Here is a 27679-nt window from a genome sequence, read left to right as displayed (position 1 = left end):
CAATTTCTTGATACCAAATCCAGTCCTGGTCATTTGGTTACAGGCTAATTTTCAAAGCACTTAAAGTTCTGGAGTGAAAGTGCAGCATGGCTCCTTGGTTCTTATAATTTTAACAATTTTGTGTAGGTTAGGGTTCCCCTAACACAAACTTAGGGTATATCTACACTGTAGAATTAATGCAATTTGACACCAACAGGAAATTGCTTTGGACTGGGCAAGGGCATATAGCATGTCCCTGGAAAGGAAGGAAGTATAAAAGAATAAATGTAGGAAATGGGATAAGGGGGCTGTGAGGAGTCTAAGAGCCCCCACTTGGCCCTCAGAACTTGAATGATATTATCTTGTTTTCCAAAGAGTGCTAGTGCTCACCAAGCTACAAATCTCAAGATTTCATAGCACTGAGCCATGTTAATTAAAGTGGTGTCAAACTGAATTAATTATATAGGGCAGATGTACCCTTAATCAATATTAGATGTAGTGTCAGCACAACCTTTTAGAAATTATACCAGTAGTTATTATACCTTATAGCAAGGGACAGGTGCTTTAGGTACTCAAGTAATGTTTTGGGCTTTGTTTATTTTTGTTTCAGTTGGTAGGAAGCAACATTGACACTGAAATAAAATATCGCCTGAGCTCTGCGAGTGCAGCATTTTTCTGAATGAAGCACAGAGTGTTTGAGGACTGGGACATCCATAGGGATATTAAGGTGCTTGTTTACAAAGCTATTGTCCTCCCAATATGCCTGCAAAATGTGGACTATCTACAGACATCACATGCAACTCCTGGAACAATTCCATCAGCGCTGCTTCCAAAAAATCCTGCAAATCTCTTGGGAAGACAAACAGATAAGTGTCAGCGTGCTGGAAGAAGCAAAGACCACCAACATTGAAGCGATGGTCCTACGGCATCAACTCCACTGAGTAGCCATGTGTCTCGATGCCCGACTACCATCTCCCAAAGCAGTTGCTCTACTCCGAATTCAAGAACAGAAAATGGAATGTTGGTGGACAGGAAAAGAGATTTAAAGATGGGCTCAAAGCCAACCTTAAAATTTCTGCCATAGACACTGAAAACTGGGAATCCTTGGCCCTTGAGCACTCCAGCTGGAGGTCAGCTCTGACCAGCAGTGCTGCAGAATTTGAAGAGGCATGAATGGAGGGTGAAAGAGAGAAATGTGCTAAGAGGAAGGCATGTCAAGCCAATCCTGACTGTGACCACCTTCCACCTGGAAACCAATGACTTCACTGCAGGAGAACATGCGGGTCAAGAATAGGGGGCTCCACAGTCATCTATATACCCACCGCCAGGACATCACACTTGGGAGGACAATCTTACTTGGACAACGAGGGATTGCCTAAGTAAGTAAGTAGGAAGCAACACTTGCTTTTCCACTATAGGTAGCAAAATGGTCCAGTTGTGGCAGGATTATTTGGTTCCTTTCCATGAGGAGAAAAAGAGTGCCAGAGATATTAGAGAATAATAAGGGGCAGGGTGAGAATATAGGCATTTATATGCACAAAGCATGAACCAATGTGGTCTAGTTGTTTGGGCATTGGACTATGACGGGAAATCATAGTCAGAAGAAGTCTTGCCATAAAAACTTTGTGATGGAGTCACCATACGTCAGAAGCTAATTGAAGACACACAACAACAAATATGCACAAAAGGAGGATTCTTTTTTAAAAGCAAAGGCTGTACCCAAAATAAATTGCTTTTCCAATCTCTGTGGTCCTATCCCTAAAAAACGACAGCAAATGCAAAAGAACAAATTGGGGAGAAGAACCACAATAAATTTTGAAATGTGTGGTGAAGAGTTCAACTGATAACATGGACCTTGAAAGACAAATAATAAATGGATCCTAGAATAAATCAGGACTGAACTCACCCTAGAAGACAAAATGAGTAAACAGAAGTTATTGTGCTTTGGCTATATCATGACAAATGATGACTCACTAAAAAAAATGATAATGCTTGATAAAATGGAGGGCAGTAGGAAAAGGAAAAGCCCCCAGTGGCGCAGTGAGTGAAGACCAACAGGTCGCAGGTTCGAATCCGGGGAGAGGCGGATGAGATCCCCTAACTCCAGGTCCTCATGCGGGGACATGATAGAAGCCTCCCACAAAGATGATAAAAACATCAAATCATCCGGGCGTCCCCTGGGCAACATCTTTGCAGACGGCCAATTCTCTCACACCAGAAGCGACTTGCAGTTTCTCAAGTTGCTCCTGACATGACAAAAAAAAGTAGGAAAACAGGAAAATCCCATTTCCAATAAACATAGTCAAGGAAGCCATGGCCCGAAGTCTGCAAGACCTAAGTGGGGCTGTTGAGGACAGAATGATTTAGAGATCATTCTTTCATAAGTAAATTCAAAGGCAGTTAATGACAACAAGAATGCCAAGGAATGAGGTAGTTTCGTAGGACATAAAATGGTGTCCTCTATGTGTATATGTGAACTTTTAAAATAACATCTACTGGTTTGGTGTTGCACTTATCAAAAGCAGGCCTGTCTCCGAATTAATTTGTGGCCTGATTGGTTTGTGCATCGTTATATCACACATATGTATGGAAACTTCTTTATAGAAGACCTTGTAATGTGTACACCTTTCCTCCTCCAAGAGCAGTGCATCAAGAAGAAGGTGGGTCTGAGAACATATTTCATGCTAGGCCCCAAAATCCTTTGAGTCAACCACATAATCCTCTCGCACACAAAGAAACCAATGCCTTGTCTTGTTGAAGGCTTTCATGCCGGACTCACTGAGTTGCTGTGAGTTTTCCAGGCTGTATGGCCATTTCAGAAGCATTCTCTCCTGACATTTTTCCCACATCTATGGTAGGCATCCTCAGAGGTTGTGAGGTCTATTGGAAACTAGGCAAGTGGGTTTTATATATCTGTGGAATGTTCATGGTGGGAAAAAGAACTCTTGGTTGCTTGACGCAAGTGTGAATGTTGCAATTGATGACCTTGATTAGCATTGAATAGCCTTACAGCTTCGAAGCCTAGCTTCTTCCTGCCTGGGGGAATCCTTTGTTGGGAGGTGTTAGCTGGCCCTGATTGTTTTGTGTCTGGTATTTCCTTGTTTTCTGAGTGTTGCACTTTATTTATTGTCCTGATTTTAGATTTTTTAAATACTGGTAGCCAAATTTTGGTTATTTTCATTGTTTCCTCCTTTCTGTTGAAATTTTCCACATGCTTGTGGATTTCAATGGTTTCTCTGTGTAGTCTGACATGGTAGTTGTTAGAGTGGCCCAGCATTTCTGTGTTTTCAAATAATAGGCGATGTCTAGGTTAGTTCATCAAGTGCTCTGCTATGGTTGATTTCTCTGGTTGAATTGTGTTGGATTTTTTTTCCTGCAAAGTCCTACAACACCATATGTTGACGCCATAATTGAACATATATGTTCTCCTTCTTCTTTCCTCCTGTCAAACAACCAGACCGGAAGGATCATGAAGCAAGGAATCAGGACACTTGGAGCAATGCCTTAAGACCTGGCAGCCCTGTTCAGCCCTAGTTCACTTTTTGGAATTACTTCCTTGGATTATTTCCCAGTTTGATACGGAGACCTGGAGTGATGCAATGAGATAACATTGCCATGGGGTGTAACTGAACCACAGAAGAAGTGGGAAATGAAACACAAATCAGGATGAAAATCTACTTTACTTAAAGCTGACAGCAACCAAGCTCGGGGCTGTCTTTGAACAAATAAAGCTGTTTCAACAGGACAAAATCTAGCATAGTAACAACAGCTTGCTGTTTGTTTCTAAAAATAGGCTACTAACTGGTGTAATAATGTATTGTTAGTTTGGCTATGATTAGCACTTTGTAGGAGTGATCAGGGACATTAACCACAGAAGAACCTTTATGATCTCTTTCATAATGATTGTGGGATGCCTTTCATTATGGCCCAGTAGACACTCTTTAGAAAGTGACACCCCTAAAGCTACAGGAAAGAGAAAATAACCAGATTGAAGCCAGTTTGGAATTTTAATTTGGGAGCAAGTAGAGAAAGGAATTTCTAACTAAAATAGGGCTAAAGACTTATGGGGAAGACATAACAGTTTGCCTGTTGCAAAATACAATGCAGAGTTAGTGGATCTGATTTGCTTTCTAAGAGTACCTGCTTGTCCCAGCCATGTCCTTGTATATTTCCAATACATTAAATATAACAAAGAGACATAAATCTTCAGCGTGCTCCCATCCAAAGAATTCTAAAGCCTACAGACAAGGAATCACTCTGGAAAGTGGAGAGGACAAAATTGATGTCACCTTATAGTACAGTATTTCATTAGGCATCCAGCACCTTGGATAGCACCATTGAAATTTTTGACCAAAACTCAGAGCAAACTTATTACTGCATTGACTAGATTGCACCGATTCTTCTCACTGTAACAGAAGTTTATAAACGTCCAGCTTAATTCTATAAATAACGTAAGTGGTATTCCATGAATAGGAATGACTAAGCCTTACCTTTTTGACAGAAGATTACACCCCATCCTTATTTATTTATTTATTTGATACACTTGTATACCGCTAATATCTCAGCCTGTGCGGCGACTCATTGCGGTTTACAACTTGTTAAAATACAATAGTCACTTAAAAATATAAAATAAGATATCAAAATACAAGACATAAAACATACATAGTATGAACATACTTAGTATCGGGCCACCAATACAAGTCGAAAACATCTCATAGTTAAAATCGTAGTTCAGTTCGTTATCCTTGGTTGCAAGTCCATGGTCAAAATAACCTTACATCGGAAATTAGTTAAAAACTTGCTCGAACATCCAAGTTTTTAGATTTTTCCGAAATGCCATTAGCGAGGTGGCTGATCTTAGTTCAATAGGGAGGGCATTCCAAAGCCGGGGGGCCACCACAGAAAAGGCCCTATCTCTCGTTCCCGCGAGCCGCACCTGTGAAGCAGGCGGGATGGAGAGAAGGGCTCCTCCTGAAGATCTTAGGGTCCTGGTGGGCTGATAGGCCGAGATACGTTCGGATAGGTATGTAGGGCCAGAACCGTTTAGGGCTTTAAAGGTCAAAACCAGCACTTTGAATTGGGCTCGGTAGCTGATCGGTAGCCAATGGAGCTGGTACAGCAGAGGAGTTGTATGCTCCCTGCGCCCTGCTCCTGTTAATACCATGGCTGCCGCCCGTTGGACTAGTTGAAGCTTCCGGGCCGTCTTCAAAGGCAACCCCACGTAGAGAGCGTTGCAGTAATCAAGGCGGGATGTAACCAGAGCGTGGATTACCGTGGCCAAGTCAGACTTCCCAAGGTACGGTCGCAGTTGGCGCACGAGTCTTAACTGTGCAAATGCTCCCCTGGTCACCGCCGAAACCTGGGGATCCAGGCTCAGCGATGAGTCCAGGATCACACCCAAACTGCGAACCTGTGTCTTCAGGGGGAGTGCGACCCCGTCTAACACAGGCTGTAACCCTATACCCTGTTCGGCCCTGCGACTGACCAGGAGCACCTCTGTCTTGTCTGGATTTAATTTCAATTTGTTCGCCCCCATCCAGACCGTGACAGCGGCCAAGCACCGGTTCAGGACCTCGACAGCCTCCTTAGTAGCGGGTGGAAAGGAGTGACAGAGCTGGACATCATCTGCGTACAGATGACACCGCACCCCGAAACTCCGGATGATCTCGCCCAGCGGCTTCATGTAGATGTTAAACAACATGGGGGACAATATTGAACCCTGAGGAACCCCACAAAACAACGGTTGTGGGGTAGAACAGGAGTCCCCCAGTAACACCTTCTGAGACCGACCCTCGAGGAATGACCGGAGCCACCGCAAAGCAGTACCTCCGAGGCCCATTCCTGCGAGGCGTCCCAGAAGAATACCGTGGTCGACGGTATCGAAGGCCGCTGAGAGGTCGAGAAGCACCAACAGGGACACACTCCCCCTGTCGAGCTCCCGACGGAGATCATCCACTAAGGCGACCAAGGCTGTCTCGGTACCATGTCCCGGCCTAAAGCCAGACTGCGCCGGATCTAGATAATCCGTGTCTACCAAGAATGCCTGGAGTTGTGAGGCCACCACACGTTCCATGACTTTGCCCAAAAAGGGAAGATTGGAAACAGGCCGATAGTTTACCAATTGAGTGGGGTCCAGTGATGGTTTCTTCAACAGCGGTTTTATCACAGCTTGCTTTAAGCTGGCTGGAAAAATGCCTTCCCGAAGGGAGGCATTAACCACCACCTTAACCCACTCGGCCAATCCCCCTCTGGCCTCCTTTAGAAGCCAGGATGGGCAGGGGTCTAGGATGCATGTAGTAGCTCTCATTCCTCCAAGCACCTTGTCCACATCCTCGGTTTGAACCAATTGAAATGAATCCATCAAAATCGGACAAGCAGATGCTCGTGTTACATCCTCAGAGACTGCCGTTAATGTGGCATCCAGTCCAGAGCGGATCAAAGCGACTTTGTCTGCGAAGAACCGAGCAAAAGCTTCACAGCGAGCTGCCGAGTCATCAGGGCACCCATCCTGGATGGTGGGTTTTAAAAGGCCTCTGACAACCCGGAACAGTTCAGCCGGACGGTTCTTTGCAGACGCAATAGAGGCCGCGAAGAAGGTCTTCTTAGCGGCTCTTATTGCCGCGGCATATGACCTTAAAAAGGACACAAACCGTGTTCGGTTTGGCTCGCTCGGATCCGAACGCCACACGCTCTCTAGTTCCCTCTTCTTTCGCTTCAACACCGCCAGCTCCTCAGTAAACCAAGGGGCTGGTTTAGCTCGGCTACTTGAGAGGGGACGTTCTGGAGCGATCGTGTCTATTGCTCTAGTCATCTCCCCATTCCAGAGAGCGACCAGGGCATCAACAGGATCACCAACCGAGGTGGCGGGGAATTCCCCAAGAGCCATCAGGAATCCCTCCGGATCCATAAGCCTCCTGGGGCGGACCAATTTAATAGGTCCTCCACCTCTGCGGAGGTTAGGGGGTGCAGTAAGTCTAAAGCTGACCAGGTGGTGGTCGGTCCATGGCAACGGAGAGATGGATAACTCCTCAACACCGCCACCTTCCTCCCATCCCTGACAGAAAACCAAGTCCAATGTATGTCCAGCACTGTGGGTGGGGCCAGATACTTGTTGGGACAGACCCATGGTCGCCATGGTAGACATGAAGTCCTGAGCCGCTCCCGTTAGGGCAGCCTCGGCGTGGACATTGAAGTCCCCCAGCACAAGCAGCCGTTGGGACTCCAATGCCAGGTCCGAGACTACCCCCGCTAGCTCAGGTAGGGAGACTGTAGTGCAGCGAGGTGGACGGTACACTAACAGAATCCCTAAACTGTCCCGGTCACCCACCCTCAGGTGGACGCATTCAAAATTTGTTGACTGCGGGATGGGGGTCCTGGTCAGAGAAATGGAATCTCTATAGACTACTGCAACCCCGCCTCCCCGCCCTCCGGATCTCGGTTGATGCTGCACAGAGAACCCGGGTGGACAAAGCTGGGTCAAGTTTACACCTCCAGCTTCGTCCAGCCAGGTCTCTGTGATGCACGCCAGATCTGCCCGTTCATCCAGGATTAAGTCCTGGATGAAAGTTGTTTTGCCATTGACAGATCTGGCGTTCAACAGCACCACTTTCAATCCCGAGGGACCGCCATCCTGGTTACACCTACTTACCGTATCAGGAGACCGGTTTGGAATTACTAAAGTTGTTCCCCGTTCCCTAGGCCGAATTAAAGGTCTCCTTTTCCCGTATCTCCCCTTCCCCACCACGACTTCTATGGGGGCTCCTCGGTTAACGGAAGCCTCTCCCTCCTCCATGACGCATTTGGTACTTATACTAATAAACCAGGGATCATCGTGGTGTACATGCCATGTTACAGTTTCAGTTTGCCATAGCTTTGCCTTCCACGTGTTCTTCAGTCCCGTTAGGTCATATTCGAGATCCCTCGTGCTATTCCATTCCTTCTTACCTACATATACAATTAGCAACCAAATTAACAGATGCCAAGAAGTAGGTAATAGCATAGGTCGTAGTTATTAAGCACAGTTGGAACAAGGAATTATGCTGTTGAAATACAGATGATGTTTTAGCACAACACAGTAGAGCAGCAATGAAATGCGAAGGCTTAAATGACCCAAGATATTAATTAAAGTGCGTCATGGAGGCCTGATTCAGCACTAGCTGTAACAATCGAATTTAAAGTGCTATAGTGGCTAAGTGCACAAGAAATAGTTTAAAGTGCTAATGGCATAAAGTGCAAGATCACAACAGTTAATAAAGTGCACGAAGTAACCAATTGATCATGGAATCAGGATTAATTAATTAGCAACCATCAGGAACGGTCAGCACATTCAAGATGGTCACACATAGGTTGCAATAATAATCAATCAAAACGGGGGTGAATTAGCACCGTCAGATTAATTAGCACACTCAGAGCTAGATGATACAATTAAAAAGACTAAGGTGCTAAAACTCATGAAATAGTAGTCCAATGATATAGTAAGTTAAAGTGCTGATCGTATAAGTGCTAATATCATACAAGATTTTAAAACAATGAGGTGCTGAAAGATGATAATGGTTAACCAGCAAGGATGGTTATATATAACTATCAATCCAAAGGAGGCCAGCTCAAGAGGTCTGCACAATATTAAGGCCGGCACAAGAAGTCTACACAGTATTAAGCCAGCACAAGGTCTACTTAATATTAAGGCCGGCACAAGAGGTCTACACAATATAGAGATCTACACAATATTAAGGCCAGCACAAGGGTCTACACAATATTTGGCCGGCACAGGAGATCTGCACAATATTAGGCCAGCACAGGATGTTTGCATAGTATTAGGCCAGCTCAAGGGTCTACACACTAATTGAGGTCAGCACAAGAGGTCTATACTAAATCAATACAAAGTTCTACACAACATTAGTCGACACGGCAACACAGTCGCTGTTAGCTGGTAGCACAGGTGAACTCCAGCAGCTGTGACAGGGTGGCGAGCCAAATGGTGGTGGCCACGATGGAAGGCGGCAGCAATGGCGAGGCGGCCCGGCCGCTGCAGCGGTGGCGATGGGACGGCAGTAGCGATGGTGAGGCGAGGCGCCAAGAAGGCGGCTGCAACCGCCGCAGCGCTCTCCGTGCCCTGACTCGGCCCAAGGGCTCTGCGGTGGTCCGGTTGTGGGAGGCGGCGGCGATGGAAAGGCGAGATGCCAAAAATGGCGGCCGCAACAGCTGCAACGCGCTCCGCGCTCCACCTCAACCCAGCGGCTCAAGAGAGGCCCGGCCTCCTTTCCTGGCTTGCTTTCTCACCAGTGTGGGGGAGATGCAGCCAGGACGCTGAACCTCTCCTGTTCTTGCAGGCAGGCTGATAGCAAGGTGTAGCTGGGAGACAGAAGTTCTTAAAGCCTCCTTTCCTGGCTTGCTTTCTCACCAGTGTGGGGGAGATGCAGCCAGGACGCTGAACCTCTCCTGTTCTTGCAGGCAGGCTGATAGCAAGGTGTAGCTGGGAGACAGAAGTTCTTAAAGCCTCCTTTCCTGGCTTGCTTTCTCACCAGTGTGGGGGAGATGCAGCCAGGACGCTGAACCTCTCCTGTTCTTGCAGGCAGGCTGATAGCAAGGTGTAGCTGGGAGACAGAAGTTCTTAAAGCCTCCTTTCCTGGCTTGCTTTCTCACCAGTGTGGGGGAGATGCAGCCAGGACGCTGAACCTCTCCTGTTCTTGCAGGCAGGCTGATAGCAAGGTGTAGCTGGGAGACAGAAGTTCTTAAAGCCTCCTTTCCTGGCTTGCTTTCTCACCAGTGTGGGGGAGATGCAGCCAGGACGCTGAACCTCTCCTGTTCTTGCAGGCAGGCTGATAGCAAGGTGTAGCTGGGAGACAGAAGTTCTTAAAGCCTCCTTTCCTGGCTTGCTTTCTCACCAGTGTGGGGGAGATGCAGCCAGGACGCTCATGTTTGATACTATCCTGATGGTAGTATCTACCCAGAAATGAAAGAACAGATCTCACACTCTTCACCATTCCTCCTTCCCTCCCGCTCTTGCTCTATCTCCCTCTCTCTCTTCATGAAGCCAAACATACCAAGAATAAAAACCACGCAAAATCAACTAACCCAAAGTTCCTCAAAGCGGACAAGAGCTAAGCAGACAGCAATCTCCCTAAGTGGACAAGAGCAAAACAGACAGAAAACTCTCAAAGCAGACAGGAACACAAGACGCAGAGGCACGAGGCAGGGAGGCTGCTCCCTTAAAACCCTAAAGCTCTATACTCTCATACTCCCTCTGGCACTAGATTTTAACTCAAAACACTGCTTGTAAGTCAAAGTGAAACCCAGGCCAAGCAATGCTAGCTCTCTTAAGTTGGGATGTTCTTAAGTCGAGCTTTCATTGTATAATGAACCCTAACACCAAGGCCTTTGAGTATTTCTGTTAATAGCATTGGACCAGCACTCATACAGTCTTCCTTACAAATTAACTATATAAATTAGTATGTCAGACCTCTGAACAAACCTCTGAAGATGCCAGCCACAGATGCAGGTGAAACATCAGGAGAAAATGCTACTAAAACAATAAAATTAAAATTTTAAAAATTTAAAAAGGAGAGAGTATTACTGGAACACGGCCATACGGCTTGGAAAACTCACAACAACTCACTATATAAATTAGTGATTGTATACATTCTGATTGCCAACAAATTAGCATACATACTTTTATGCAAAGCTGTGCCCTCTAGGCAAAGCCTAAATGGCCCATCTGCCACCAGGAAATTGGTCAGTGCTTTGAATGCTTTTTAATTTGGGGGGGGGGGGGTGAGGATAGAATCTTTGAACAATGTTACCCCTCAGGGTGTAAATATAGAATTGCTTTCCCCTTCAATTTCTGTTCTATGTATGCATTTATCAGAAAGTATGGCTTCTTGATGAGCTACCAAATATGTATTACCAAGCCAAACTACTGTTGCTTCAAGACACTGCTTGAATCCTTTTTTTATTAAAGATTTGATTATTGTTGTAGATGAAACTAGAGAGATTTTGATAAGGTTCAACCTTAAGGTTATATATTCACCTTAGATACAATGTTGATATCCAAATCACAAGTATTTTTCCCTTTTTCTTCTTCTTTTCTCTGTCCATCCTTTTTTCTTTTCTGTTTTGTTGTTTAATTGTACTTTTTAAAAAAATAAAATATTTTCTGAGAAAATACTGCTCTTATCAGTTTTTGCATGCATTTCATGCCTTTCATGTGGTTTGAGACATTCCTTTTATGGGACTATATTAACATAGGGTTGCTGTGAGTTTTTTGGGCTGTATGGCTGTGTTCCAGCAGCATTCTTCCCTAGGAGAGAATGCTACTGGAACATGGCCATACAGCCTGAAAAACTCACAGCAACCCAGAGATTCTAGCCATGAAAGGCTTTAACAATATATTAACATAAAGTATTACGTAATACATTTCACACATACACATTTGTACAATTGCCAGCAAAGCACAAAATCTCACAACAGGAAGGTATTTTACATAAAGTTCAAATTACTCAGTGATGAAAGCCCGGATATCTGCAACTATAGTAAAGAGTTGTTTTTGGGAAGTTTTCTTTCTTCTTCAAGGAAGGGTGTGGAGCCCCCAAAACTGCAAGTTAAAGATAAGCAAATGTGTCTGTTAAGCACATATTAAAATAATGCTCAACATACAGGTATGCTTGTTTTTCACTTGCAATTATGGTGAGTCCGCACCCTTCCTTGGGGTAGAAAAAAGAAATGCCAAAAGCAACTTTAAAATAGAAACTGTAGGAACTGCATCAGGAAACTAAGCAGCTAAAAACAAGATATTTTAAAAAAACAAGGTCCATTTCACATTCAAAGTGATACGTTTTGTAGAAAAACTGTATACTGAATGAAAAGTTGTATTCTTTCAGTTTGTCAGCACTATGGATGACAGCTGTTCTGCTATTGTTAATATAATTTGAAATTCAAATGGTGTGGCCTTTCAATAATTTCCCCAGCTCAATGGGACCCATGAGTACATATATGTTCACTGACTGGAACCGATCAAGCAGAAATCTCAAGTTATCTTCAAGACTTTATAACTGCAGTGGTAGTTAGTTCTGCGGTTCAACCACGTAGTCACATTGTCTCTAACTGGCTTGTAATCATGTATCATCTAAATTGTTCCCAGTAAGGCTTCAGCCAAATTGTTTCAATCTCCCCTGGAGATATTTGAATGCAGTTTATTATATTGAACTAAATCAGAATGTGTTTCTTGCTTGTCCTCAGGTTTTCCCTTAAGGGCATATTTCTACTGTAAAAAACCATCCTTGTTAGGTACACAAATAATCTGAACTGGGGAAATAAGATATTTTATTCACATCAGAGACTTGTTGGTTTTGTGCCGTGGGCAGCTGTTGACCACACAAAACACTTTTTCACCTTAGACTTGAACAAATTGGTAAACCTTTTTTTAAAAAAAGAAAAGTAGTGTTGTGGATTCCTTGATATGAGTGCTCAACAACCTATATTTTCTTAAAAGCAGTGACTGCCAAAAAAGAAACACTATTTGTTTTCATATCTTTGTGCTAAAATTCACTTTGGGCATTGTGCTCTAATTTAACTACTTAAGGTAAAGGTAAAGGCATACCCTGACATTAAGTCTAGATGTGTCCGACTCTGGGAGTGGTGCTCATCTCAATTTCTAAGCCAAAGAGCCGACATTGTCCATAGACATTTTCAAGATCATGTAGACAGCATGACTGTATGGAGTGCTGTTACCTTCCCACAGAAGTGGTACCTATTGATCTGCTCACATTTGCATGTTTTCAAACTGCTAGTTTGGCAGAAGCTGGGGCTTTTTTTGTCGTGTCAGGAGCAACTTGAGAAACTGCAAGTCGCTTCTGGTGTGAGAGAATTGGCCGTCTGCAAGGATGTTGCCCAGGGGACGAGAGCTCACCCCGCTCCCCGGATTTGAACTGTCAACCTTTCAGTCAGCAAGTTCAGCAGCTCTGCGGTTTAACCCACTGCGCTGCCAGGGGGGCTTAATTAAACTACTTATGGTATCTAGCCAAATTGTTGTAGATGAATTACTTTTATTAGTATTATTATCTTAGCTGAAATCCAGCATGATGTAGTAGTTTGAGTGTTGGACTACAATTGTGGAGATTAGGCTTTGAACTCCTGCTTGGCCATGGGAGCACACTACATGACCTTAGGCAAGACACTCTCAGCCACAGAAGAAGAGAAAGGCAAACCCCAAATGAACAAATCTTCCCAATGAAACACTGTGATAGGTTCACCTAAAAGTCGCCATAAGTTGGAATGGCTTAATACACATAACAAAAAAACTCTTTAGATGCATCCCCATGGTATAACTGTTTCCTTTACCCCATTTAATATATTAGACAAAATACTGCACTGTTATAGTAGTACTGAATAAGCACTACAGTGTTATTAATGGACACTTTGCACAGAAAGTTTTTTCCACCATAGCTTTCTCTGCTTTCCAGAGGAGAAAGGGTAATTTGTATGTGAAAGACACAGACACAAAAAGAACACGTATAAAAAATTTAAATGTCATAAGTGTGTGAAAAAAAGTACGTCTGAACCCAAACATCATATTGTCAGTGATTATTACCCATACGAAGACTTAATCTATATTCTTCCTCATTCCTCCCATCCTTTAGGTTTCCTAATTTCAATTCTACTATTAATCCACTTTATATGTGCCTGGGGTTGCAGCTTCTCTCCCCTCCCCTGAGATACCTCTTTTCTGTTTCTCTCTCAGGCAGTACCTGGTCTGATGAGGGAGTGATGCTTGCAGTGAACAATTGCAGCAACGAGTAGTTCTTTCAGGAGACAAAGGACCTTGCCTGGCACAATGTCACCACTGGATTCATCAGTCTCTGCCACAATGAATACATCTTCTTGGGTCCAGTTTTTTAGGTGAGAGTCATCCTTGGCTACTCTGATACAGCAAGTCCCTGGCATTTGGCAGTTCCCATGGTTAACAGTCTCAGAGCCGTTCTGCTCCCCTGAACACTCCTCAATCAAGAGATCATCAGCATTAATGCACAAGGGAACCTGCATGGTTACTTCATCCTCTGCAGCACACAAGGCAAACTCTAATGCTTCCAGGTTTCTTGAATACTCCACTGTAAACCTGGGGTCCATTGCATTGACTCTTTCCAAGACAATCAACAAAGTGTTTTCTGCCTTCTGGAAATGCTCCACTCTCTGATTTTCACGGGACAGGATCACCTTAAGGTAGCTGTGCCAGTGAGGGCTCTTTGCCGCCATGGCTGAAAAGAGGCAAAGAATTAATCCTTCCTGTGTATTTTTTTTTCGGTTCTCCTGCAGGCTGCCTTTGAAGCAGACAAAAAGTTGATGCAGGTGTGTATACACAAAAGTATGCCTCCAGGTGGGAGGAGAAAGCCAAAGCAGGGTGGGGTGGATGAGGGAGGAGGAGCATGCAGAGTGAAATTCCATTGAAGCATTCATAAACTTAGTGTTTTCCTGTTACATAGTTGATAGAGTGCCAAGCTATTTAAAAACAGTCATTGTCAAACTGGTAAGTTCAGCTGAGCCAACTGAGACATACGGTTGTCTGGCTACCTATTCTTACACCCATCCCACCCAGCAAACATGAAAAACCAGGCTAACTGGTATAGGTCCACATGGTTCATCAATACTAAAATGTGACAAACCTTCATCAGGTAGAGAGATATTACTGTGCGGTGTCACTGACTTAAGTTGCTAAGATTTGTTGGTTGCGACTAATAATAAAACCACATTAATGTTTAATACCTAAAGCAAAGCAGTTTACTATTTATTTATTTACTATATTTACTGTATTTATATACCGCCCTTCTCAGCCCACAGGTGACTCAAGGCGGTTCACAGAGGCAACCATTCAGTGCCCAACAACACCATAAAATGCATTTAAAAACAGTAACATATAATATAAAACCATAAAAAGATCAATAAAAACACCTATCGTTAGCGTCTCCTAGTTAAAACATTGTTCAGCCTTGTCATCTGGTCATTCCATTTTCCTATGTCTGTTACACTGCATTTGCAAACACTTTCTCAAAAAGCCAAGACTTGACTTTTTTTCTAGAATGTTAAAAGGGAGAGGGCCAATCTAATGTCTCTAGGAAGGGTGTTCCATAGCCAAGGAACCACCACTGAGAAGGCCCTGTCTCTCATTCCCGCCAAACACACTTTTGTAGTGCAAAAAAAAACCACTTTAAAACAATACAATAATTAAAATGAAGAACAATTTTAACAAATAGAAATTTATTAGTATTTCAATGGGAAGTGTGGGCCTGCTTTTGGCTGATGAGATAGGATTGTTGTTGTTGTTGTGTGCTTTCAAGTTGTAACAGACTTAGGTTGACCTTAAGCGAGGGCTGGGTAAATGACCTTGGAGGGCCACATTCGGCCCCCGGATTCTGCTCTTTTTTCTATTTTTACAGTCCAATTGCCTGTGATTAATAAAAAGTCCCATTCTAGTAGGTGATCAAATTCCTTCTGAACTCCAGCACAGAATCTTTCCATTTCTTCTTCTACCTCTGTAGCTGGCATAGAAACTTGGATTATGGTCATATTGATGGGTTTTCCCCGAATTCTTATTTATATTCGTCAGGCTTTGCATCATATCCTTTGACTGCTTTTACTACATCTCTCCTCACTATTAATGCCAACCCCATTCCTACTTGCATGTTCATTTCCTGAATAAAACACTGTGCAATTATCTGGCAGAAAATGTCTCATTTCTGTCCATTTTAGCTCACTCATCCCAAGTATTGCAATGTTTATACATTCCCATTCCTGTTTTACTGTGTTTAACTTCCTTGACTCATGATTCTTACATTCCATGTTCCTATAACATGTGTGGTGCACCTTCAGACTTACCTTGCATCTTTGAGCACATCAAGAGCTAAGCATTTTTTTAAAATCTTGAATTCAGTTGCATCATTAGCTACAACACTATAGTCTTTATAGTTGTCCTCCAAGTAGCTCAATGAGTGCCAACTAGCCTGGGGAGTTTCATCTTCTGCCACCATCTCCTTGTTTCATTTTGGGTTGTCTCAACATAAGGGTTTCACGGTAAAAGACGTTCAAAAGAGGTTTGCTGTGCCTCCTTCAGCACAGCACTGACAAGTGTTAATTATGGTGCCCTATTGTCTCTGAAAGGGGCCATGGTGTTCAGCAGGTTAAACCGCTAAGTTGCAGAACTTGCTGACCAAAAGGTTGGCAGTTCGAATCAATGGGATGGGGTGAGCTCCCATTGTTAGCCCCAGCTCCTACCAACCTAGCAGTTCGAAAACATGCAAATGTGAGTAGATTAATCAGTACTGCCTTGATGGGAAGGTAATGGCGCTCCATGCAGTCATGCCAGCCACATGACCTGGAAGGCATCTACGGATGCCAGGTCTTCAGCTTAGAAATGGAGATGAGCACCACCCCTAGAGTTGGGCATGATTAGATTAAATGTCAAGGGGAAAACTTTACCTTTACTATTGTCTTTGAGAGCTTTCCACCACTGTCAAATCCCACCCACCCCAACACTGCTGCTGCCCAGTAGCTGTTCGGCACACTTAGGACCATCGTTAATCTGTACCTTCACTAAAAGCCTGTCTGATATGGGAGACACTACTAGCATCATAGCTGCTATCCCTTGTCTTACAGGAGCATATAATCCCACCACCACAGTATGACTGTGCCATTGGTGGACATTTATGAATATAAATCAGTTATATATGCATTAGTATATACATTGAAATTGGCCATGTATAAACCCAGAAATTGCTAGATTTTGTTTAATTCTTCATGATAATGGTTCCAAACATAGGTCATCCCTGTTGTGTAACCCTCTTTACATTAAAAGAAAGGAGAGCATCCCATTTAAAGGAGAGAAGTAAAAAAAAAATCGAACTGCATTTCAAAAAAATCCAATATAAAACTAAATTCAATGAGTCACCAAAATAAACTTCGGTTAATTTGTGTCAAATGCTTTCTCTGTATTAAGTTAAATAATAACATTAACACTTTCAGTATTTAGAGCAATCAAATTTGTAACTACCGGTAATCTTAAATGAAGAGCCCCCTGCCTATGATGAATAAAACCTGGCCAGTGCTAATTAATATTATTACAATTTGAAGCTTATAAGCAAATATTGCAGCCAGTATTTTGACATCAATGTTTAATAATGAGATCAGTCCATAATTTGCACACATAGCATGATCTTTTCTGGTTTTAGAATAACAGAAAAAGGTTTCATAACAATAAATTGGAAAAGACTGAACAATATCCTGTTACAAACAGAAAGTCTGGGAACCAATATCTCTCAGTATAGTTCATATCGTGGCCCCCTGGTGGCGCAGTGGGTTAAACTGCTGAGCTGCTGAACTTGCTGACTGAAAAGTCACCAATTTCAATCTAAGGAGCAGGGTGAGCTCCCACCGATAGGCCCAGCTTCTACCAACCTAGCAGTTTGAAAACATGCAAATGTGAGTAGATCTATAGGTACCACTTCTGTGGGAAGGTAACAGCAATCCATGCAGTCATGCTGGCCACATGACCTTGGAGGTGTCTACGGACAATGCCAGCTCTTTGACTTAGAAATGGAAATGAGCACCACCCCAAACAGTCAGACATGACTAGACTTAATGTCAGGGGAAACCTTTACCTTTGATGTTTCATGTCTGTAGGAAAACCATCTGGAGCATCTGACTTTGGAGCCATGCCTGTCCATATCTGGGCTACATTTTGAGGATTCTAGCACAATTGATGTACATTCTAATGAAGGGTGGAAACTACTTTAGATATGTGTGCATGTATTTACAGTAACATAAGATGCATATCAAAATGCACATCTATTTATGGGTTGTAGAAAATAAATGCAAGATAAAAAGTAAAATGTAGACAGAGAAGGAAGACATCAATTACTATATTTGTTAAACCCAATGTAAAAATGTGGATGGACAGGATGGATTCATCATATAGGAGGAGTGAATATAAATATATCCAGAGTATATATTTAGATACTTAATTATAAAGAGACTTCATGAAGCATAGAGCCAATCCACACATTTTCAAAGTGAGACAGCTGATTTGGATGCCCTGAAAAGGCAAGAAACTGATCAGTTCTTATTGCCAGGGATGGAGGAGAGAGAGTGCTTATGAGATGTTGTGTCTCATAAAGGAGAGAGAAGAATAACGTTTGGTGCAATGTGCCTTGATTTCAGAAAATACAGAAACTATTTGCTCCTTTGTCTTATGCAGCAGTGGTGCAGCGGGTGAAACTGCTAAGCTACAGAACTTGCTGACTGGAAGGTTGGCAGTTCAAATCCACAGGATGAGGTGAGCTCCCGTTGTTAGCCTCACTTCTGCCAACCTAGCAATTGTAAAACATGCAAATGTGAGATCAATAGGTACCGCTTTGGTGGGAAGGTAACAGCACTCCATGCAGTCCACATGACCTAGGAGGCATCTACAGCTTTGGCTTAGAAGTGGAGATGAGTACCACCACCCCACCACCCCAGAGTCAGACTCGACTAGACTTAAAGTCAAGGGAAAACCTTTACCTTTACCTTATGCAGAAAAATCTGTCAAGGTGGACCTTCTGAAGCTCCAGCTGTAGTTCTACATGACAGGCATTATAATCTGCCATACCAAAAATAACAAACAGACTTGTGGAATTTCTAAGACTAACAAGTGCATTGTGTAAGATGTTTGTGGCTAGATCCAGTTCATCAGAACGGATAATAAACTTTTGCTACAATGCATCTGAGTCTTTATAGTGGCACAGGACTCTTGTGCAAGGAGACAACTGTGTTAGGCACAAGAGAGTCCATAGGATGATAAGGAGGATTTCCCCAAGGCACAATGGCTGAAGCTGATATAAGATTTCTTACATCAGTGCTTCTAAACCTGATGTTTTGGACTTCAACTCCCAGAAATCCTAATGAGAGGGATGTGATTTTCAAATGATTGCAAGTCCCAGATGTCCTGTTTGTAGAGAGGCCTTGCTTGCCAGAAACTGCTGATGCTTAGAAAATGCTGCCACAGAGAGGAGTTATGCTTTCTCTATGCTTTCCATTGCTCTTTGCTTTCCATTGCTCAAGGATACAAGTTACAAGATAATACCACACACCCTCACTCCTTAATTTCTCACAGGCATGTAGAGAAGCAACATATAAGTAGATAAGTCAACACACATATGCACACCTATACACACACAAAACACATATACACAGACTGGGCCACAGCAATGCGTGGAAGGGAGAGTGTGCTGGTACAACTGCACCAGGAGCTCCAATTTTTTTTGCTTTGCATTTAATGTTTGTTGCAGTCCTAAGTTTCAGGGACTCTGCAGATAGGTGGCTTCTTTTGGCTGCAATCATAGGGCAAGCCACCTGTCAATTATCGTTAGGTTCCCTGGTCCTGCCCCTTTTTGAGTTTTAGTGGGAATAGAAGCCATTTTGAGTTCAGTCTACAGAGAGCAGCTTTCGCACAGGACATAAAACAAAGAGTTCCCGTAGAAAGCTTTGTCTTTTACGGCTTGGCTGGGGAGATATTCAGCCTACAGCTTGGCCAGGGAGAAAAGGCCCCACAGCTTGGCTGAGGGACTTCAGCCGGCCATCACAGCAACCTGAATCCTTTTTCCCTGGAAGTCTACAAAGCTCTGCCTGGTAAGGGTCTCTCGCGGAAGCCAGACGCAGTTGGTACCGGGTGCAGGGGCTCCACACCAACAGAGGCAAGTACAGACTGCCCAGATTAGAAGTTAAGGATTTTCCCATTAGTTAATTACAGTTGAGAAGATAGTGCCTATTCCCAGTGAACAAGATTGCAAGAGCCAATAGACTGTTAAGAAAGCTTTAAAGTACCTGTTTGTTTTCATCAATAAAGAACTTTGTTGGGTTTACTTTAAGCCTCTACAGAACTTTGTTTGTGGGGAAGTCCAATGGCCTTTAATCGGAGGCAGCCCCAGCCAGCATCCCATTGGGCACACAGAATTTATGTCCTGTCTACAGTCTAATGCACAGGCCCAGCGTGTGACAGCACAGAGAGGCTAGTTCATAATAAAACATAAAACCTGGGATCAGATCCTGGGATATAGGGCCTGTCTGGAATACCGGAACCTTGAGCAAGTTACACTTTCTCAGCCTCAGGGGAAGGCAATGGCAGGCTGGCTCAGACCAAGTATATCCTGCCCAAAAAAACCCCTTTAAATTCGGCTTTGGGCCACCAAGAAGTCGATGCCACTGGAAGGCACACAACAAGGAGGAAAAGAAGGCTGAGTTCAAGTCAGGACTTTCCCCGTGTGTGCCACTCTCCTGCTCTCCCGCCCGTTCCCCTTCACCTGGCCCGGTTCAGTTTGGCGCGTCTCCTGGTCGCCCTGGGCAACCCCGGGCCGCGTTCTGTTTCTATGGCAACACGGGGCACTCGGCGTCCCCGCTGCCTTGGCAACCGCGACGGGGCCCGAAGGGGAGTCCCAGAGGCGAGGCGCTGCAAGCGAGGCCAGAGCAGAGGAGCCTCTTCCTCGGGCTCCGAGCGATGAGCCAGAGGGAGAAGCAGCAGCAGGAGGAGGAGGAGAAGCCAAGCCTGAGGCTGGAGGCTGCCATCCAGGTGAGGAGCTTCCAAGGAGAGGCAATCCATGCATTGCACAGCCATGAGCAAATCAGGCGTGAGCAAACTTGGGCCCTCCGGGTGTTTTGGACTTCAACTCCCACAATTCCTAACAGCCGGTAGGCTGTTAGGAATTGTGGGAGTTGAAGTCCAAAACACCCGGAGGGCCCAAGTTTGCTCATGCCTGATCTACATGCACTTTGACACCAGCTCCATGCTATGGAATCATCATGAAATCTGTCCTTATACTAACCCTTTAGCCTTCTTTGCTCAAGACTGCTGGTTCCTCACCAAACTTCCAACCCCAGCATTGCACAGCACTGAGCCATGGAAGGAGTGCCCCAAAACTGTGTTAATTCAGCACTGTAGACGCCACAGTCAGCACAGCAAAAGCTTGCATTCTCTCCCAGTCCAGGCCCCCCAACTTGGAAAAGTAAAAGGAATGAAGAGAGTCAAGCATCTCCCCTCTGCACCCAGAATTAATGCAATGTGGCACCACTTTAACCGCCCTGGCTCAGTGCTATGAATCCTAGGATATCCTAGTTTCCAACAAACGTCACAACCCCTGAGGATGCCTGCAGGCAAAATGTCAGGAGGGAATGCAGAAAACTCACAACAACCCAGTGTTTTCTGCCATGAAAGCCTTCGACAATAAATCCTAGGATATATAGTTTCAGTGTATTTTGCCTTCTCTGCCCAAGAGTGCAGGTTTCTCACTAAACTTACTTACTTAGGTAATCCCTCGTTGACCGAGTAAGATTGTTCCCCAAGTTCAGTGTACTGGCAGTGGGTCCATAGGTAACGTTGGAGCCCTATTCTTGATCTGCTTGTTGTCCCTCAGTGAGGGCATTGGTTTCCAGGTGGAAGGTGGTCCCAGTTGGGGTTGGCTTGAAGTGCCTTCCTCTTGGCACATTTCTCTCTTTCGCCCTCCATTTGTGCCCCTTCAAATTCTACAGCACTGCTGGTCACAGCTGACCTTCAGCTGGAGCGCTCAAGGGCCAGGGCTTCCCAGTTCTTGGTGTCTATGCCAGAGTTTTTAAGGTTGGCTTTGAGCCCATCTTTAAATCTCTTTTCCTGTCCTCCTACATTCCGTTTTCCGTTCTTGATTTCAGAATAGAGCTTTTGGGAGACGGTGGTTGGGCATCCGGACAACATACAATGTCCAGATCAGGAGTATGGGTGCACCCATACTGTAGAGTTAATTCATGCTATGGACCTTGGGAGCTGTAGTCCAACCTGCTTCTGCCTTGCAGGAAAAACACAGTCAAACCACCCCCAACAGATGGCCATCCAGCCTTTGCAATAGTAGTAATAACAACAACAACAACAACATGAGCAACCACAGGGGCAACCCATTCCTACCTGTTTCTGCCATGCAGTAAAAGCACAATTCAAAGCACCCCAACAGATAGTCATCCAGCCTTTGCAATAATAATAAGAGCAACCATGGGGCCATCCAGTCCAACCTGTTTCTGCCAGCAGGAAAAGCACAGGAAAAGTAGTGTTTGGGTGCCCTTGCAGGCCGCCTGTGAAGTGGCACTGGGGGGCCTTTCCAGCATGCATCAGCCTTCCTGTAATTTCTAGGCAGGTGGGAATGGGACACTTGGAGCACCCCAGAACCCCTGATAAGGATTATTTGCCTTGATAATCTGGATTATATGGCAGTGTCATATAAGGGATACCACTTTACTACACTATTATATATGATGGCATTTAAACACCCATGAATTTTCATATCCACAGGAGATCCTGGAATCAGTGGAAAGTGAGGGAAACCACTATAATATTACTAGAAAAGTGAATCAAGTATTAAATCAGAGGGCTTTTTATAGAAATTATAATGCTGTGCAATAACAGATACTACTTGTCATTTTCTTGTCTCTCTTACTAGTGTAATCTAAGGAGAATGATGGCCATGTATACATGCATTCTGCAGCAAGTAGAGACTCCTGGTGATTTTTAAAATTGTAGAGATGATACAGAAAAAATAATATCTGAATCCCTTCTGTGTGGATTTATTCTCCATTTTGACAGTCTTTGCAGTATCCTTGACTGCAATGTCTATTTTTCTACATTATAAAGCAAGCTGGCCCCAATCTTCTCTTTCCAGCGTAGAAGCTCTGTCGTCTTTTCAAATTTCACTAGAGGGCAGTAAGGCTTCAGGAATAAGAATAAAGAACAAAAAGATCTAGATTGTGTTGTAAATAGATGATTTTGGAGGTAACCAAACTGGAAAATAGAGTTACAGCTCTATTTTATGCATGTTTATTTATTCAGAGGTATCATCGAATGAGCTGATTTTTTTGCCAGATAAGCATGCATAAGACTGTGGCCTTAGTCCCAAATATAATTGCTAATACCAAGTAAGTATAGGATCATTAAATCAATCGAATGTCCATAAGTGCTGACTTGCCATTCAGCATTTGATTCAGAGGATGTACTTTGGTTGGAACTAGCCATTGGACTGAAGACATAGACCCCCTTCTACACTGCCATATAATCCAGATTATTAAAGCAGATAATTCACATTATTCAAATTCACATGCAATTCAAAGCAGATAATTCACATTATCTGCTTTGAATTGGATTATATGTGTCTACACTGCCATATAATCCAGTTTAAAACCAATAATCTGGATTTCATATGGCAGTGTAGATGGGGCCTTAGTTTTTGTTTCCTGACCAACATAGAATGTCAGGTTTATACGGAGCTTGTTGTCCTGGCAGAGGTGGCCCTAGGTAATTTTCAACGGTAAGCAAACAGTATTTTGGCACACACCCCAACCAATCATTGATCTATATTTTCTGTTCGTCATGGGAGTTCTATGTGCCATATTTGGTTCAATTCCATCATTGGCGGAGTTCAGAATGCTCTTTGATTTTTGGTGAACTATACATCCCAGTAACTACAACTCGCATATGTCAAGGTTTATTTTCCCTCAAGAGCGCCCCTGGGCAAAATCAACTATACTGCGAATGGTTACTTTGTGTAATGGGTTGAGCCGCCCCTGTGTCCCGGTTACAGCGATGCAGGGGATCAGTATCAGTGGCTCGTACTTCCCATCCCGTTTTGTCAAAGAGCAGCCCCAGGCTTAGCTGGGATGCAGGTCCTTCAGTGGTGGTTGCCTTTTGCACAGCTGCCACAGCTGTGCTGACATCACCAGCTGCAGAGGGAGTAGCTATCTCCAAGGGTCCTATTCGGAGTCTCCGCAATACAGCTGCAACTCATTACCTAGCCAAAGGGTTTTAATCAGTGCCTTTGCTGATAGGTGGCCTGAACGTTGGAGTTACGCGATCAGAATTTTTGCAGGTCTTGCAGTTTTGCGCTCACATGTGGCATCTGTTGTTTCAAAAGGCAGAAACAGGGAAATAATTTAGAGGAAAATTGATACACTGTTAGGATTTGTTGTTGTTGTTGTTTGTCTTCAGGTTATTTTTGACTTGTGGTGACATTATCATGGAGTGTTCTGATATGAAGCATGTGTGACTTGCCCAAGGATACAGAGTGGGTTTTCATGACCAGCTAAGGATTTGAACACAATTTAATGCTAAAACCACTTTGCCCTGCTGTTCTGTAAGATTGTTATGTGCCTTCAAGTTGTTTCCAAGTTATGGTGGCCCTAAGGCTAACGTATTATAGGGTTTTCTTTGTAAGGTAATGTGAAAATGGTAAACAAGGGAATGTTCCCTAATTTATTATTTTTTAAAACTCTAATGCATGCAATATTAGTAACTACATATATTTCCATATCATGTTTTCCTCAGATAGTTCTGCTTCATAAATGAATAAATAGTTCCTGTTTATAAAAAGCATATCTTTATGATTATATGTCAGAACTAATTATTGTTCATAATTGCCAGAGTATGTTGGCAGAAGAAAGAAGATTGATGGTAATTCTGCTTGAAAGAATGGTTGTGTAATAATTACCTATTTTTCTAATTCATTTCATGATGTCTCAATAATTAGTCCTCAAGTGACAATAAAAACTCTAGTAAAAATCTAATTCAATTATGTTGCAAGATATGCATCTTTTTTCTATCTTTACAAGCCTCACACAAATAAACATCACATCTCAAATCAATAACAATTTTTTGTGTTTGTCAGGAGCGACTTGAGAAACTGCAAGTCGCTTCTGGTGTGAGAGAATTGGCTGTCTGCAAGGACATTGCCCAGAGGATGCAAGGATGTTTTACCACCCTGTGGGAGGCTTCCCTCATGTCCCTGCATGAGGAGATGGAGCTGACAGAGGGAGCTCACCCTGCTCTCCCCGGATTTGAACCGCTGACCTATTGGTCAGCAGTCTTGCTTGCACAAGGATTTAACCCATGTGCCATTGTGGGCTCCTATCAAAAACAAATGACAAAAGATTAAAACCATTAAAACTATAAAACTGTAACAGCAATCACTAACACAACAAATACGCTGTGTATTGTAAATAAACTTGTTGTTGATTATTCAGCCATGGATTAAATCCAAGGTAACAATGACTCTCATTCATATTTGGATATGCCCAAGCTTTATATCAAGAGTTTGATTTTTTTACTATATTTCAGAAACTAGAAGACACCATCTTGCATCCTAGAGCAAGCCAAGATGACAAAGCATTGACGGTGCGAGGGGAAGGAGAGAGAGCTGCACCCACAACTGTCCCGGCCAGGATTCGACAGATCATCACACAGAGTTTGTCTGAACCATTGTCTCAAGGTACTGCTTTAGTGTAGTAGTTTGAGCTTTGGGCTACAATTCTGGGGATCCGGGTTTGAATCCCCGCTTGGACACAGAAACCCACTGAGTGAATTTGGGCAAAACATACATTCTCAGCCTCAGAGAAAGGCAAAGGCCATCTTCCAATGAACAAACTTGCTAAGAAAACCCATAGCTCTTCATAATCTTGAAGGTACATAAAAGCAAACTGCCCTGGAATGGGAGAATATACCTTGTTCCTGGGAAAAATAGAAAGTGTAAAAGAACAAATGGCAGGAGATGTGATTTGAGGGTCCTTCCACACAGCCATAAAACCCAGAATATCCAAGGCAGATAATCCACAATATCTGCTTTGAACTGGGTTATTTGAGACCACACTGCCATATATTCCAGTTCAGAGCAGATATTGTGGGATTTTCTGCCTTGATATTCTGGGTTATAGGACTCTGTGGGACCTTGAGGACTCTTAAGATCATCTATTTAGCCTCCAGAGTTGGAATGGTGTTGTCTGTGCATATCAGCCACTTCCACTTTGGAAAAATCTGTCAGAAACTTAGATTTAATCACACACACACACCAGTTCAGAATAAGCAGTTTGGCATATTCCAAAAAGCTAGAGAAATCCAGCAGTTTTGGTATATGGCAAATGAATCATATGCTTTGCTGGCCAGAAGCAGAGGGTTTTCTTGGGTGTAAAACGTAAAAATCATAAAAAGCACACAAAACATCTTCCTTAAAACAATTGCTCCTTTTTTCTGCATTCCTAAAGAATATCATGGATTTCTCTCATTTCAAAAATCCTAACTGGTGAGAATTCCTGAATATTTTGGGATTCTCATCAGCCACTCCCATGCCAAGTGCTGGCTAAACAGAAAACGGGAGAGATTACCCACAGCCCAGACTGCCAGAAGAGAAGGGAGTTATTTGCCTTCATTTTCTATGTGACAAGCAGAAATATTGAGCAACTTGCCAAGCAACACTCAACATGTCTGGACCAGAGTTGGAAAATGAGCCCAGGATTCCCAGTTCCCACATGGAAGATTAGCATCCTCTGTAATAGCTGGGCAGGACTGTCATGAAGCTTGTGATTAAGAGGCCTTTTCAAGGCAATTTGTCCCCATACAGTTTAGCCAGATATTAGACATGTAGCTATAGGCAGAGGGGCAATATGGTTCATTAAAATCCACCCCAACACACACACCATTTTTCTTGAGTCCTCAAATTTCTAATATTGCAAAAAGCGAGTTTCTGAAAACCATTCACAACTAGAACTCTTATATTTGCTGTGTTATGTTCCCTGGGTAATATTACTGGCCCCTTTTGTTTGCATGCCTAAACTGTATTTCGACGTGTTGCAGCAATTCTAGAAACTCGGGGACTGAAAGAGCATTTCATTTAAAAGGAAGAATTCATATTGTGTGGGACAATTGATTAATCTTACCCCCTCTCTCCATATCTATACCCATACCAGACATCAGTCAGAGTCAGGATTCGGTCCCAGGAGGAAACCCAGTTTTGGGTACTCAAAAGCATCCCTAAAACATATGTAGTGAGAGCATAATATGTTTATACAGACAACTCTTGCTAAAGAAAAGAAAAGCAATGCTTTTAGAAACATTATTAGTGTCGTTAGACATGAAGGGGAATTGTCACAAATGCAAAGGAGTAGTGCACAGCTTTGTCAAACTAAATACCAGCATTTTAACCTGTACACAACTACCGTTCACACAGTCAGTGTCTAGCATGGGATGGTTTTGTTTGTTCTTCCTTCTTTGAGGAGGATATGCAGTGACCAAATCATTCCATCTGGAAAACTACGTCCTCAGTGTGAAACTTCATGGCTGGATCTACACTGCCATATAATTCCGATTATCAAAGCAGATAATCTGGATTTTATATGGAAGTGTAGATGGGGGCCATGTGGATCCAGAATAGGTCTTCACAGTCATTAATGGGCTCACCACCAAGACTCTGTCTCGGAAAACAGTCATACTGATTCCTTGATTCCTTAGGTCATTGTTCATATCGAGTGTGCCAGCTACCCTCCCATCTTTGTTTAATGGAAAATATACAAACATTATATACGAGGAGGCATGTAACTGAACAAGAGAATTCCCCCATGCCAATCCCTAGCTAGCATATTTGGGTTTCTCATGTTTCATATTAGTTGGTACTGTTTACCAACAAATTTAGAGGCTGACAGAAGGGGAGGATCCGTGTGCTTCTCCTTCACCATTAAATTACCATTGTCAAGCTCCAAACAACTACATCAGCAGGCGGTGCTCATTTTTACGTATTTATTTGTAATTTGTAATCAGTACTGAAAGCCAGTCAGCTGGGAAAAGGTTACATTTTGGGCTACAGCTCCCAGAATCTTCCTCTCCAAACTTTCAAATCAAATGGATTGTGTA

General features: G+C 43.4%; 2 protein-coding genes across 2 annotated transcripts in view; one reads left to right on the top strand and one right to left on the bottom strand.

The window, feature by feature from the left end:
• The window catches only part of MAB21L4 (mab-21 like 4), a 28770-nt gene extending 14464 nt beyond the window's left edge, over nucleotides 1-14306 (bottom strand). Inside the window, exon 1 of the mRNA XM_060767942.2 lies at nucleotides 13722-14306. Within this exon, the coding sequence (XP_060623925.2) occupies nucleotides 13722-14226 (505 nt within the window). The 5' untranslated portion in view covers nucleotides 14227-14306. The remainder of the gene's footprint in view (nucleotides 1-13721) is intronic.
• A 6162-nt stretch (nucleotides 14307-20468) lies between these two features.
• The window catches only part of CROCC2 (ciliary rootlet coiled-coil, rootletin family member 2), a 102045-nt gene continuing 94834 nt past the window's right edge, over nucleotides 20469-27679 (top strand). Inside the window, exons 1-2 of the mRNA XM_060767943.2 lie at nucleotides 20469-20563; nucleotides 25118-25268. Coding sequence (XP_060623926.2) covers nucleotides 20492-20563; nucleotides 25118-25268 — 223 coding nt within the window. The 5' untranslated portion in view covers nucleotides 20469-20491. The remainder of the gene's footprint in view (nucleotides 20564-25117; nucleotides 25269-27679) is intronic.

This window comes from Anolis sagrei, chromosome 3 (genome assembly GCF_037176765.1).
Source record: "Anolis sagrei isolate rAnoSag1 chromosome 3, rAnoSag1.mat, whole genome shotgun sequence".
NCBI classification, from domain to species: domain Eukaryota; kingdom Metazoa; phylum Chordata; class Lepidosauria; order Squamata; family Dactyloidae; genus Anolis; species Anolis sagrei.
The sequence above is the reverse complement of the archived record's forward strand: the minus strand, read 5'-3'. Positions and strand labels throughout refer to the sequence as shown.